This window comes from Clinocottus analis, unplaced genomic scaffold (genome assembly GCF_023055335.1).
Source record: "Clinocottus analis isolate CAN_PGR_092001 unplaced genomic scaffold, fCliAna1.0.p SCAF_18, whole genome shotgun sequence".
In the NCBI taxonomy this organism is placed as follows: domain Eukaryota; kingdom Metazoa; phylum Chordata; class Actinopteri; order Perciformes; family Cottidae; genus Clinocottus; species Clinocottus analis.
Genome location: NW_027175909.1, coordinates 100,001 through 114,787, shown reverse-complemented (window position 1 = coordinate 114,787; position 14,787 = coordinate 100,001). Strand labels below are relative to the sequence as shown.

At 48.0% G+C, this 14,787-nt stretch overlaps 1 protein-coding gene across 4 annotated transcripts in view; it reads left to right on the top strand.

Annotated features, from left to right (window-relative positions):
• Window positions 1-14,567, top strand: part of plppr5b (phospholipid phosphatase related 5b) — an 85,857-nt gene extending 71,290 nt beyond the window's left edge. For 2 of the 4 annotated variants that reach the window (XM_068581966.1, XM_068581967.1), the window contains 3 exons: window positions 1,177-1,353; window positions 4,782-4,913; window positions 11,404-14,567. In XM_068581966.1, coding sequence (XP_068438067.1) covers window positions 1,177-1,353; window positions 4,782-4,913; window positions 11,404-11,433 — 339 coding nt within the window. In that variant the 3' untranslated portion in view covers window positions 11,434-14,567. Of the gene's footprint in view, window positions 1-1,176; window positions 1,354-4,781; window positions 4,914-6,057; window positions 6,989-11,403 lie in introns of those variants that run through there. The other 2 variants (XM_068581964.1, XM_068581968.1) reach the window with 1 other exon arrangement.
• The last annotated feature ends 220 nt before the right edge of the window (window positions 14,568-14,787 follow it).

Genomic DNA, 14,787 nt, shown 5'->3' with positions numbered 1-14,787 from the left:
GTTATTCGAATAAAGGTGTTTACATGAACGGGATAATTCGATTTTAGTCGGACTAAGCCAGTAATTCGAATCCATGTAACCGCACTGACTGTCACCAACACACACCTCACACTGTCACCAACACACACCTCACACTGTCACCAACACACACCTCACCCTGTCACCAACACACACCTCACTGTCACCAACACACACCTCACATTGTCACCAACACACACCTCACACTGTCACCAACACACACCTCATACTGTCACCAACACACACCTCACTGTCACCAACACACACCTCACACTGTCACCAACACACAACACACACCTCACTGTCACCAACACACAACACACACCTCACACTGTCACCAACACACACCTCACCCGTCTCTCCACACAGCACGGGGAACCTTTCATGGATGCACATTTATTCATGTGTTCACAACACATGCAAAGAGTTGACTATATGTACTGCTCTACGTCACCCTGCAGCTTGCAAGGCCCCTCTGACGCTGTGGACCAGTTATTATAGTTATTATAGTCATTATGACTTCATGACTTACAGTTCCAAAACTTTTTAGGATTTATAGAAGACGTACTTTACATTTTTAGGACTTTTTAATACCATACTGAACAGTTTTTATATTTTTTACGACACACTATACTATTTTATAGACACTTTTATGGCATAATATACTATAATGTATAAATACCATACAACGACTTTAACGACACATCAAAAGAACCTGTGAGAAGTTTTGTGATCTTAGATGCGTGTGAATTAAAATGAGTTCTAATAGTGACATAAATAATGAAATTATGGTAAAACCTAGTCTTTAATTGCTGCTAATAAACCTGCCGTGGAGTCAGTGATCGCTGTGTGTGTGTGTGTGTGTGTGTGTGTGTGTGTGTGTGTGTGTGTGTGTGTGTGATGTAGTGCTGCAGGGCTCTGCAGGGTTTCAGACTGAGCTGTGACTGTAGTGTCATAATGTTCCTCAACAGAGGAGGAGTTTTGCATCTTTTCTTAAAGGAATTTGTCACGTGACGTCATGTGACGTCATGTAAAGTCACGTGACGTCATGTGACGTCATGTGATGTCATGTGACGTCACGTGACGTCATGTGACGTCATGTAAAGTCACATGACGTCAGCAGGTGACCTTCAGTAACCCTGGCCTCTCTCCCTCCAGATGTACGTGACGTGCACGGTGCAGGCTAAAGGAACCCGTCTGGCCAAGCCGGTGCTGTCCCTCGGGCTCGTGTGTCTGGCCTTCCTCACCGGGCTGAACCGCGTGGCCGAGTACCGGAACCACTGGTCGGACGTCATCGCCGGCTTCATCATCGGCACCGCCATCGCCACGTTCCTGGTGAGCCCCCCGCCCCTCGAGGTCACGCTCTGTGTCGGTGAGGGTCAGAGGGTCAGAGGCGCTGGCATGAGGCCAGCTGCTGGGACGATGTCACCAACATGACCACAGGGCTTTCAGGAGGGGGGTACAGGAGAAACACAACTTTTAAAACCAGTGACTGCAAACCACAGGATTCATGCAATGTTTCATAACAAGACATGTTTCATATTAGTCCCTTTAGAAAACCTCTCATGTCACAACAGCTGGGTCTGACTCGTCTCAGTCAGTCCTGGTTCTCCCTCGCCCCCCTGCCCTCCAGAAGGCCCAGCAATACGCCCTCCAACAGAACAATTATTAAATACATACCGAGCATAAATACATTAACATTAAATCAACGTAAACTTTTGGTTTCACTCAGGACACAAACCTCTGCTGGGTGAAAGTCTTTTGAAATGTCCTCAATCAACGTATCTGTGGTTTAGAGAAACGCAGAATGCCGACATCAGAGTACAAAGATGTGACTTACATAATGTTCACAGAACAGGAAGTGGAGGAAGAGCTTCCTAAACAAACTACGTGAAAGTCTTGTGGGTTTGGAGCCTCCATGTTTATTACGTCCACCTCTGAAGGTTCAAGCAACGAAGCCACATATCAAGGTTGAGGACTAACGTCATGGTGGGCTTCAAATAAACAGACCAAGTCAAACTTAACTTCCCAATAACCACACACATGGTAGCGAGGGCGAGGAGGACGGGCCGACGTACGGACCGGCATGTGACTCGTGTTGTGTGTTCCTGTGTGGAAGCACCTGATCCAGCAGAGTTAGCCATGAGCCCGAGATGAAGAAAGCGTCTCCCAGAGGACAGCGACCGACACGATGACGTCACCTCACTTCTGTCAGAGTATGCTTTTTTATACTTTCATGAAAAACTACATAGAAGGTCTGACACGCCCTCTCACAGCTGCACATGAACAGGATGATGAGCGAGACACTGCAGGTTCCATAGAGAGAGAGAGAGAGAGAGAGAGAGAGAGAGAGAGACAGAGAGAGAGAGAGAGAGAGAGAGAGAGAGAGAGAGAGAGAGAGAGAGAGAGAGTGTGTGAGAGAGAGAGAGAGAGAGAGAGAGAGAGAGAGAGAGAGTGTTGGCCCTGGTTAAAAACATTACCGTTCAATCAATGAGGAAAAAATAAATCCAAAGGCAACAATCTTTCTCTTCGTACCAGAGAAACTCCTCATCCTTCATCTCCTCCACCTCCTGCTCTCTTGTTCTCACCTCCTTCTCTCATCTCTTTCTAACATGGCTGCCTCAAACAGATATCTCTCCTTATCACAGAGCCGTAACTCAGAGAGCAGACTCTCACTCCGGGTTTGATGCTATTTTATGTGCAAATGATCTCCACAAGATACTGCAGATATATCGGGAGCGATCCAGCCTCTAAAGGGCCTGCAGCCGGGCTGTGGTGCAGAACAACATGCTTTTATGTCTTGGGAATCATTATACTCATGAAAGGGGCTTTCTAATAAAAGAAAAGGAAAAAAAGAGAAAATGTAAGATTAATATGAAGAATGTAGATGAACCTCAGGCTTAAAACACCAACTATGTCAATGCTTGGTGCTACCTGGGTCTTCATTTAATTAAACAATCACGTCTCGTTATGTGTTAGCATTATGTGTTAGCAGCTTTATCTGTTTGTATCTTTGCATCACAGCTGGTCGGCTAGTAACAGAACCAGACAGCATGCAGCAGCTAAACTGCAGACAGGGCAGCATGCAGCAGCTAAACTGCAGACAGGGCAGCATGCAGCAGCTAAACTGCAGACAGTGCAGCATGCAGCAGCTAAACTGCAGACAGGGCAGCATGCAGCAGCTAAACTGCAGACAGGGCAGCATGCAGCAGCTAAACTGCAGACAGGGCAGCATGCAGCAGCTAAACTGCAGACAGTGCAGCATGTAGCAGCTAAACTGCAGACAGGGCAGCATGTAGCAGCTAAACTGCAGACAGGGCAGCATGCAGCAGCTAAACTGCAGACAGGGCAGCATGCAGCAGCTAAACTGCAGACAGGGCAGCATGTAGCAGCTAAACTGCAGACAGTGCAGCATGCAGCAGCTAAACTGCAGACAGGGCAGCATGTAGCAGCTAAACTGCAGACAGGGCAGCATGCAGCAGCTAAACTGCAGACAGTGCAGCATGTAGCAGCTAAACAATGCTACGGTTCCCTCAGAGGAGGTGCAGATCAAACAGAGAGAACCGGAGGCCTGTCAGTCGCCTGTCAGTCGTCTTGTCTGTCATCACACACACCTTTCTATTCCAAGCAGTCCAGCTGGTGTGACGTATCCCACAAAGCATTGTTACGCTTCAAGGCTGTTTCTTTTGTTTTACACACACAACTGCAGTGAGTGATTTTGCTCCCAAAAGCAGGTCGCCTCCACATGGAGCCTGAGCGCATCCTGTGACACAGACGGAGCTGCTGCTCGGGCGAGGCCTCTCTGTGGAGACACAAGAGACTCAATTCCAAACAATGATCCAAGTCGTGTGATGTATACACTGTGTAACTGCAGCATGTATAAATAATGACATATGAAGGCACGATGACGTGTTGAAGTGCTCACAGCCGCCAAGAGGCCAACACATCGTATCCTCTGTCAGCCTTCTCTCCTCTCTCAGAAAAACGGCCTGAGAATACAGCCTGGTCTGATCATGAATTATTATTATGTCCACATACAGAAGAACTGCATCCAGTTATGCTTCAATATTTCCTCCTGGGTCACACCGGTGCTTGATGAATTACTAACACGGTCCTATGGATGATGGATGGGAGGATGATGGATGGATGGATGATGGATGGATGGATGGATGGAATGATGGATGGATGGATGGATGATGGGTGGATGGATGGATGGATGGATGAGAGGGAAGAGAGCTCTTTTTGTGTTCTGTAGGAAAATAAGTTGACTTATTTTGATGTGTGTGGTTAACTGAAATATCGTGACACACGTGCGTTAAGCCAAACCAGTTCTTACTAAACCAAACCAGTCGTCCGGTTGCCTCAACATAAACTCGTAAAACTAGTTTTACTTCCATCCAATCAGCTGCAGTCACATGTTGAAGGGACCAACGTGTCTCAAGTGTCGCTGCAAGCTTCATGACCTCCATACAAAGTTCCCAGGCTGCACTGCTCTGTAGGATATGATGGGCTGCAGCCCTCAAGAGTTCCCGTATCTCTTTCCCAACTTGAAATTGGTTATTTCATTTTCAACCTCAAAGCCACGCTATGCTCCTTATCAGAGGAGCAGCTACATCCATCACATGGCTCCAGTACGGCCTCCAGGAGGAAGCCTGCACACGGGCGTGACCTACTTTCTAGAATCTCTATCAGTGGAATTCAGTTACACACACTCCTCTGTTCACTGCTGTGTGTGTGTGTGTGTGTGTGTGTGTGTGTTATAGGTGGTGTGCGTGGTCCATAACTTCAAAGGCAAGTTACTGCTGAGCGAGGACTCACCGGAGGAGCGGACCACCACGGCCATGCTGCACATGGGCCGCATGGAGAGTCCTCTGGAGAAGTACATCGCCTCCCAGGTCAGTCCAGCACCACACACCTGCACGCAGAACACACACCTGCACGCAGAACACACACCTGCACGCAGAACACACACCTGCACGCAGAACACACACCTGCACGCAGAACACACACCTGCTTCTGCCCGTGCAGCTGGATGGCGTTCTCCTGCTGAAGTGTGTGTGAAGCAACCTCGTACGGCACATCAGCTCTTTGGACACTCATAAGGCCACTGATGCTGCGAGGGCGATGGGAGCCGATAGCTTTAATAATGTCATGTCATGTAATGACACACACATCCAGAGTGTAGCCGAGTCGCAGAGCTCTGGATGCCCGCCCACATTTTCACAAGAGCAAAGGTGAGAACAAACCGGAGCCGAGCTTTTTACAAGTTAGGAGAACATTCCTGTGAAAAGAGGTTTTGTTGAGCTCGATGCAGCCGTACATGTTTCTAAAAGTCGACCTGCAGAACAGACAGAAGGCAAAGACAGTTCTTCAGACCGCACGATGACATACACTTCAATGGAAAGCTGTGGTTAGCTGTGGTTAAGTGTGGTGAGATGTGCTTAGAGGTGTTTGGATGTGGTTGGATGTGGTTGGATGTGGTTGGATGTGGTTGGATGTGGTTAAGTGTGGTTGGATGTGCATGTGTGTGACGCTCACTCCAAGCAGCTGATGGATTCATGTGCAGGAGAGATGGAGGACGTGAGCTCAGGGCTCCGGCGTCACAGCTCGACTAACTGCACCTGGCAAAGTGAAGTGGGTGCTACAGACCTTTTAGTTTCATGATTAATAATCCACAAGCACCAAAGGTCCGGTCAGTGGACTCGGCAGCACACCCATAGAGGTTAACTCAGGGTAAATGTAAAGTGACAGGTGTCAGCCACGATCACTCAGCAGGTATTACACATGGAGCTGGTGTCGGTGTTCTCAGCACAAGATATTCTACGTGACTTCACCTGCCAAGTAGGATCATACCATCGTGTGTGTATACTTCCTGCTCGTCCCTGGAGATTTCTGTATGAGCATCACTTGTGGATAAAGTGCTATGGTGTGTATTGTTGTATCTTTGTGGGCTTAATATCAACATTTACTCCCATTAGCCTTAATAAAGGGTGCATGTGTCTGACTTTTAACAACACACCTGCACACACACTGCTGTAGGAGACGGACGATGAGGATGACGAGGATGAAGACTCGTGCTACATCAAGGAGCGGCTCATGGCCTTCCTGCGCTGGCTGCAGAGTCTCGACTGGTTCCAGCGTCTCAGGAACAAGAGGCAACGCACTGCGACCCGGTTTAAGCCTGAGCTCTGTCAAATCTCTGGACGCATTACACCTTTCTCTTTCTTTCACTTGTGAGGCTCAGAGTTGTCTGTAGACCAGCTTCTGGTGTGAGAGGTGCCATACGGGGTGCCACCTGCTCACCAGGAGAGATGGACATTCACCTCACAGCCTCTTCAGTGTCAGTATCTGGCCCAGGACACTTGAACTAATAGTAAGTAGTGAACATTGACAGAATGTCTGCTGTGAAGGAGTCTGGAGCGTCGCTCCTGACTGCTCCGCCGCTGGCGGGCCCTCAGGGCCGCCGCACTTCTGGAACCACTTTGTGAGCCCAACTTAGCTTCACTAAGAAAATATCTCTTTTTAAGCAACTTCCAGAATCACCCATTCACGTATGCATAATGCTTTGGTACCATATCAGTGTGTCGTTTGTCACACGCGGTTTGATGCTAGTTTGGTTGAAACCAAAAAGGACGCAGTGGCAGAGTTCTGACATTTAACGTCGCCCCTGGTTGAACCGTGCAACCACTTGTACTTTTCTCTGTGAAGTACAGTCAGGGATTCAAGCAAAGGCCTGAATGCGTGTGCTGCCCACACAAACGAGCTCCTGCAGGAGGATGCTTTGTTTGGATAGATGCGATACTTCCTGTGCGGCGCGCGGGGGCCTGAAGCCTTCCCTCGGATAGCCATCGCACCCCAAGAAACCTGGTTTATTCATTATCTTTCATTTTTAATGCCTCTCAATACCTATATTTTATTGAGTGTGTTTGTGGGGCACATGAGTTTCTGGCGGGGTCAAGGGAAGGAAACAAGTCACAAACATCCAACATCCACTGCGTTTCACTGCGTCGTGTTTCACTGCGTCGTGTTTCACTGCGTCGTGTTAACTGTGTCGTGTTTCACTGCGTTGTGTTAACTGTGTCGTGTTTCACTGCGTTGCGTTAACTGTGTCGTGTTTCACTGCGTTGCGTTAACTGCGTCGTGTTTCACTGCGTCGTGTTTCACTGCGTCGTGTTTCACTGCGTTGTGTTAACTGCGTTGTGTTAACTGTGTCGTGTTTACTTTGCCGTGTTTCACTGCGTCGTGTTTCACTGTGTCGTGTTTCACTGCGTCGTGTTTCACTGCGTCGTGTTTCACTGCGTCGTGTTAACTGTGTCGTGTTTCACTGTGTCGTGTTTCACTGCATTGTGTTAACTGTGTCGTGTTTCACTGCGTTGCGTTAACTGCGTCGTGTTTCACTGCGTCGTGTTTCACTGCGTTGTGTTTCACTGCGTCGCGTTTCACTGCGTCGTGTTTCACTGCGTCGTGTTTCACTGCGTTGTGTTTCACTGCGTCGCGTTTCACTGCGTCGTGTTTCACTGCGTCGTGTTTCACTGCGTCGTGTTTCACTGCGTCGTGTTTCACTGCGTCGCGTTTCACTGCGTCGTGTCTCATTGCGTTGTGTTTCACTGCGTTGCGTTGTTGTACTGAATTTATTTTAAAAGATGCCGGATTGGCCGAGCAGATGAAGTGTTCTTCTTCCTGGACGAAGACATATGCCGTCTTTGGAGGGACTTATGGTGATTTGTAAGAGAGTCAGAACAGTGTGAGGCCACAGACATGGAGGCTTACGTACCATATGGCTGTAGCTAATGCACACAAGACGTTGTGCCTCTTAGTGCCTACAAAAGCTTCATTACTCAAGAAGTAATACCAGGATTAGACACGTTTTCTGACTTTTTCACAAGCCGACTGAAAACCAGATTATCAGCCTTCGCAGAGTTTAAATTTTAAAACTGACAACAACAATGAGCATGAATTAGTGAAGGACAACATCAACAGTGAGAACACAGTTTAAGTCTTGAATATGCATGTGTCTCTGAGGCGATGGGGTTCAGAAATAGCCGTGATTGTGTTTCTTGTGTATTTCTGTGGGATTGGCTTCCAGCATGATGCCGACAGAGCAGAGCTCCGGTCTGGCTGCTCGTCTCCTTTGTGAAGTGACCCCCGAGTGTTGGGAGGGTTTGGCCACTTGTTCTCACTCCCGACGCGTCGCATGTGGACACTGGATCAGCGCCCTCGTCCAGTGTCAAAGTCTGAAGTGTAGGCCACTCGCCAAGAGGCAGTGTTTGACTAGTTGGGAGTGAGGATGTGTTGTTTTTTGGTGTAAGATACAGTTGTAAAAAGTAGATTGGATTGTAATGTAAAGGATAGTGTTACATGGCGGGCAGACTGTGATTGACAGGTCGCTGCCGTGACCTCCAGAACGAGACAATCCTGAGATCTACGTGAGTTTACAGCAGCAGAGATACAGGATGCCTGGGCTGGAGATGTCTACAGTCACTATGAACCTGACCCTTCTTTCAACGAAGTCACCCTCGTCCAGTAAGACAAGAACATAGACTGAGGCGACCCTTTCACTGTTTTGAATCTCTACAGAAGGTTAAAGGTCAGAACTTGCGGGTTTCACTATTTCAGGTGTTCAATCTTTCAGTTTGAGCTCCAGGTGATGTCACCTGGTTCCATCTCAGCTATTGCCTCGGTGAGTCCAGTGTGTTCATCGCTGATTGAAGTGACGACAACGTTGGCTTCCCTTTGAACAAATCAGTGTGTATTACTTCAAACTTGATGCTTTGGCCCTCTGACGACCCATCTGCTGGGCCGGGGTCCATCTTGGTCCACAGGGATGAAACCAGTAAGAGGATGAGGATAAATCAACGCTGTCCAGAGTATTTGACGAGTGCGGTTGAAGTGCTGCTCTTCCTTCCTCTGTGCATCTCAGTGAAATCTGTGATTTTACATCTTCACGTATCATGATGAAGATGCAGCAGCGACGTGCTGCCTGCTGTGTTGTCTTCTGGCTTCCTCTCACACGATACACGTTAAGCATCTAAACCTAGAAAATATATGACTCCTGTCTGGCGATTGGGAGCACGGCTTCCTGCTGCTTGTACAGAACATCTCTCACTCGCACCTCGGCTACAACGGGCTTGCTGGAAAATTGACTGCTCTAAAAATAGCTGAGCATAAAGATGCCTGAGAGCTAAACAAGCCACAGTGAACAAAATGTCAGGGCAGGAAAGAACCTTTGAGCAGGAAAACATAGGAATCCCACGCTTCTTCTTCTTTGGTGAAATGAAATGCAGAATCCAGCTGCAAGACGCCACAGACACACATTTATAAATATGATCGCTCTGAAAGAGAAATTAAACTAATGATTTGATCAGAATTTGCACTAAATCTGCTTTAACAGAAAATTGGGCTGACTAAACACCCTGCACTCTTTTTACTTTTTACTAGAAACACAACAGGAGAAAACTGTCGCATGAGAGACGTTTTCTACCAATATTAATGCTAAAGCAAAGTATGGGCTGGAACTCACACCTTTACAGACTTCTGGATGCAGCAACCGTGAGGAAAACAGCGTCAGAGGGTGTGTGTTTCATGACATTAATGGTTAAGGTCACACAGTGACAACAATTGACCCTCAGTTCAGACCTGCTGCTCAAGCTAGCTGGTAGAGCTAGCATCAGCCACACTGTCACAAACTGCACTCCCTGAAGAAATCCTGTCTAATTTCACATCTGCAAGTCTCTCTGCAGATGTGCTCTCGTGTCCACATTTAGAGCTCTGGTATTCCATGTTGTACCAAAGGGCCTATTATCAGCTGGCATGTTTGTACAACTTGGCAGAATACTTACCAAGCTGTCGAATCAGTTCAAACTAACTACAGTCACAATGAATCCCCATTGGAGGATCTCTACTTCCCCAGTGAAACCATCAACAGAGTTTGTGAGAATACATAATCAGTGCTGTTGTGTTTCATGAAGAGAACAGTCTCCATAGGACCTCCTCTCCTGAGTTTAGCATACAGCTCCTAGATGAGGAATGAGAGAAGCACTGTGCAGGCTTGCATCTTTACCCTCCTCCTCTCGCTGCTCAGCCAAATGCACTCCAAGGTTGGATTAGAAAATCAAGGCTCTAGTCTCCATGAACAACTCTCCCCCGCTGCTGTGTCTTACTGCCATTGTTCTGCCAGGCTCGCATGCTGTGTTGCTCCTCAGGCCGAGGTCTATTTCTGTGTCTGCTCTGAGATATGTTTAGAACGTGCTCTGATGGACATATTCACGTCTTGGCTTAAAGGGAGATTTGGTATATTCCAATCTGGTGTTTATCCGTTCTTAAGTTTATGTACTGATGCACATACTGGGACACATAATCAGTGTTGTATCATGTTAGCCTCGTCCAGGCGACCCCCCAAGTGGCTTTTTACTGGCCCCAGTGGGCGCTCCAGTGCGCGCTCCAGTGGGCGCCCCAGTGGGCGCTCTAGTGGGCGCCCCAGTGGACGCCCCAGTGCGCGCCCCAGTGGGCGCCCCAGTGGGCGCTCCAGTGGGCGCTCCAGTGGGCGCCCCAGTGGGCGCTCCAGTGGGCGCCCCAGTGAGCGCTCCAGTGGGCGCTCCAGTGGGCGCCCCAGTGGGCGCTCCAGTGGGCGCCCCAGTGGGCGCCCCAGTGGGCGCCCCAGTGGGCGCCCCAGTGGGCGCTCCAGTGGGCGCCCCAGTGGGCGCTCCAGTGGGCGCCCCAGTGGGCGCTCCAGTGGGCGCCCCAGTGGGCGCTCCAGTGGGCGCCCCAGTGGGCGCTCCAGTGGGCGCTCCAGTGGGCGCTCCAGTGGGCGCTCCAGTGGGCGCTCCAGTGAGCGCTCCAGTGGGCGCTCCAGTGGGCGCTCCTTCAGGGCTAGGGCAATGGAGAGGCCTTCTCTGCGTCCTCCATGTAGTTATTGATGCTCCTCTCCTGCTTGCTGGTCCCTTGTGGTATCAGTTCCTCATGTTCTTCCAGGTCTTTGAGTCTACGGGTCGTGCTAACGTAGCATTCACCAGACCCGTCGTAGAGATTAAGAAAACACAGAATAATGATGCAACATGTATTGGGTCAAGCACACACAGGATCTCTCCATTGATGTAAGTGGAAATATACCAGATCCTTCCTTTAAACCATCTTACAACTTCTTTCTTTCTGGTTTTCAATTCTCTTTTCTGCTGTGAAAACAACCTTCAATGATTCGGTTATTTGGAGATTTTCCTGATGGATTCATTTGTGTCTGCATATATTTCTATAAGAAACTGTGACCAAGAGCAACCTGAAAAGACTTCTGAGGAATTTGTCCAAATAAAGTACCCTGAATCGAGCAGACAGGATGCCTTGTCCCCGTTGTCCAGACTTTGTTCTGATAGTTTGATTTCCTCCCTGCAGAATCACATCGCCTTCGCTGAGGTCACATGACGTGGAGTCGGCCGTCTGGCAGACCCATTGGACGTCCACGCTCTTCACCGTCCAATCCCACTGACCGGAGCGCGGCGCTAACCCGCTCTGTGTGTGTCTGCTGGTGTGTTGTTCTCTGTTGTCTTCATCAGGCCCCTGTTGTCATTTGCAGTTTCTCGTACTCAAGAAAAAAGAAAAAAAAGACTCGGACGTGGACAGGCTGCTCTGCTTTCTCCATCCATGCACCTCTTCTGAACGCTTCATGGACTTTCGCTCTCAAGTGAAGTGTTGAGGCGAACCGGAGCAGACGGGTTGAACACTGTGGGACACGAGAAGAACAAGGGAAGAACTGGAGGCATCCCGACTCTGCCAAGGTCCAACGTGTTGTCACGGTGTGCTGATGGACATGAAGACGCTGTACGTCGTTAGGTTTAAAGTGACGCCACAGAGGAATACGTGTTTCTGTCTCTTTAGTTTTTTGCTGTTATCACCACCTGCATGACTTTCAGAATATGACATTGACTGGGTCTATATTTATCAAACTGATTAATGTGACCTTCTGGACTTTGAACTAAAAAGTATTTACTCACCTCTAATCTATGAAATATCATTTTAATTTAAGAGATCCAGGCTGAAGCGATGGGTGGAGGTCAGGACGAGGATCTCACCTGTTGGTACGACATGTAGAACGTCTCTGACGGGGAACAAATGGCATGTTGCTGTAAGACATGACGAGGATGGTGCCACGCCCTCTCAGGCCACGCCCTCTCAGGCCACAGCAGCATCTCACGTTTTAATGTTTGGATTAAACAGCTGACAAATATGTTAAAACTGAAATTAATATGACGGCAGGATGCAAACACCCTCAACGAGGCGGCTGCAGCGCGTCCTGATGGAGAAGTGGAGGATAAATCACGCTGCACGTATCCACCTGCAGGTGATGACGTGACTTCACTCCAGACACGTCGCTCTATCGGCAAAACATGTCGGTGGTTATTTTGCAGCAGTGTGGTTCTGGTTGTATCTGCAGTGTGTGTGTGTGTGTGTGTGTGTGTGTGTGTGTGTGTGTGTGTGTGTGTGTGTGTCTCCACAGTGACATCATCATTCCAGTTAAAGGCAGCAAAGAACAAATAGATTAAAGTCCTTGCTGCTCTCTCATAGATTGACTTAATTACACACATCACCAAACTAATTCACATTTGCTAATTCAGGTTTGTGTTCACGCAGCTAGAACAGCATGTGTCATCTCAGGAATCCATTTCATCAAACAGAAATTGGTTGTTTACACATTTGGCCGGTTGCAATCTTAGAAGTGCACTCAGGATGATTAATGAGCGTCGTGGAAGCCTGGAGGTTTGCAAATGTATATTGATCAGCCTCACAGATTCACCATTGATGTTTTTATTTATATTTGGCTGCTTAACCTTTACAACCACGCTCTCCGGGGTTTCTGACCTCTGACCCCTGGGTGGATGATGTCACAGAAGGACTAATTAATACAGAACCTCATTACAAAGTAGATTAAAACTCTGGCCCCTGAAGGAGCTGGTGTGCATGAGACAGGACCTCACGTCTCTGATCCTGTTCAGAAAACTATCGTCTCCTTAGCATCTGAGCTAGCGCGCTAACTGGTTGTCATTCACATCTCAGTTTCTTTATACTATTTATTTTAGAACCAGCCAACCGACTCACACCGTAGAGGTCGTGTGGAGGACAGGGCGTGTCAGCGCTGTGTGTGGTGAACTCTTCACAACCTGTCAGTACAGTCGGGTTGGAGAGGAAGACTTGCACAGCGAGGTCCTCTTTGAGTCTGGAGGTGCGATGCTTTATATCAAGTGACCGATCCCAAGCCCCGCCCCCACGGACAGAAAGGTGTTGAGTGTTCTGTACCGGTGCTGGACAGCTGCAAGGAGCTTCCACTCAGGCTGCAGCATGCGGGGAAGGAGACGTTCACATGGACGCGATGTGACTCAGTAGCTTCAGACAGACGTAGCGTTCCTGAGTGACAGGGCGAGAGCTCCATTGCTATTGGAGCACTGAGCGAGTGGGGCGGGACTTAGGAAGGGTCAAACGCGTACAACTTAGAGCATGATTGTTGGAACTTTGATAAATATGGGCTCAGGTCAAAGTAGCAAATTAAGAAAACTGCAAAACTTTGTCTTTGTATTCATGTCATTCACCACTCCTGACATCTCTATGAGGGTTTAAGGTGTGTGTGTGTGTGTGTGTGTGTGTGTGTGTGTGTGTGTGTGTGTGTGTGTGCAGTATACAGTGTATGCAGTCAACTCCACCAATGAAAACACTACACACTCTTTATTCCAACAGAAATGTTGAGCCGCATCAGACAATCACCACCCCCCTCTCTCTTTCCTTTGTCCCGCCCCTTTCTCGTGGTTACGTCTTGTGATTGGTTGCAGTGACAACGTGGAGAAAAGAGCGCGCTCTCTCTGCTCCCGTGGTCAGAGCAGCGCAGTCTGCTGCTGCGCTGCTCTGGAAGCAAACGCATACGGAGGCCACAGAGTTATTGAGTCATATTCTTATTATATTAGTTGTATTTTAGAAGAACCTATTGCACTCTGGACTTCACACAGAGCACCCAGGCAGGAAACATGTAACGGATCGTTTTAATATTTGAGTGATACTTCTTGTTTATGGTTGTTTATTTGTTCCTCAGATTCACAGGAGAAGTTTCATCTTAGTTTCAGTGCAGAAGCTTGATGCAGAGGGATCCACGTTATGTGTTTCATATCGCAGTCACATGGCCCACGTGTGTGTGTGTGTGTGTGTGTGTGTGTGTGTGTGTGTGTGTGTGTGTGTCCAGGACAAGACACCAGGATGCATGACAGAGCTTCAGTGTGTTTCAACCTGTTTCAACCTCTTCTCATGTTGCTATGTCTGTACTGGACACGCAGAGATGATCAACACTCATGCACAACAAACACACATGTTCACCAAGATGAGGGAGCACATCACGAGAACATGAAGACAGAAGCTGCACTCGCTAAACGCTTCATATTTCATAAATGACTTAAACCTGCTTCATGCATATTTTTGGCCAGAAATCTCAGTTTGTGATGATTGTGTTCAACGTTTACGTCACAGTTAACTACACACATATATGTACTGCGTGTGTGTGTGTGTGTGTGTGTGTGTGTGTGTGTTTATATATATAATATATATATATATATATATATATATATATATATATATATATATATATATATATATATATATATATATATATATATATATATATATATATATATATATATTGGGGGAGACTAAACCTGAGCTTAAAGGAGAGACAATGGTAGAAGATAGTTTTCCTTTCCTGCCCCCTGGTGGCCAGAAGTGTCCACACGCAGCTTCAGCTCG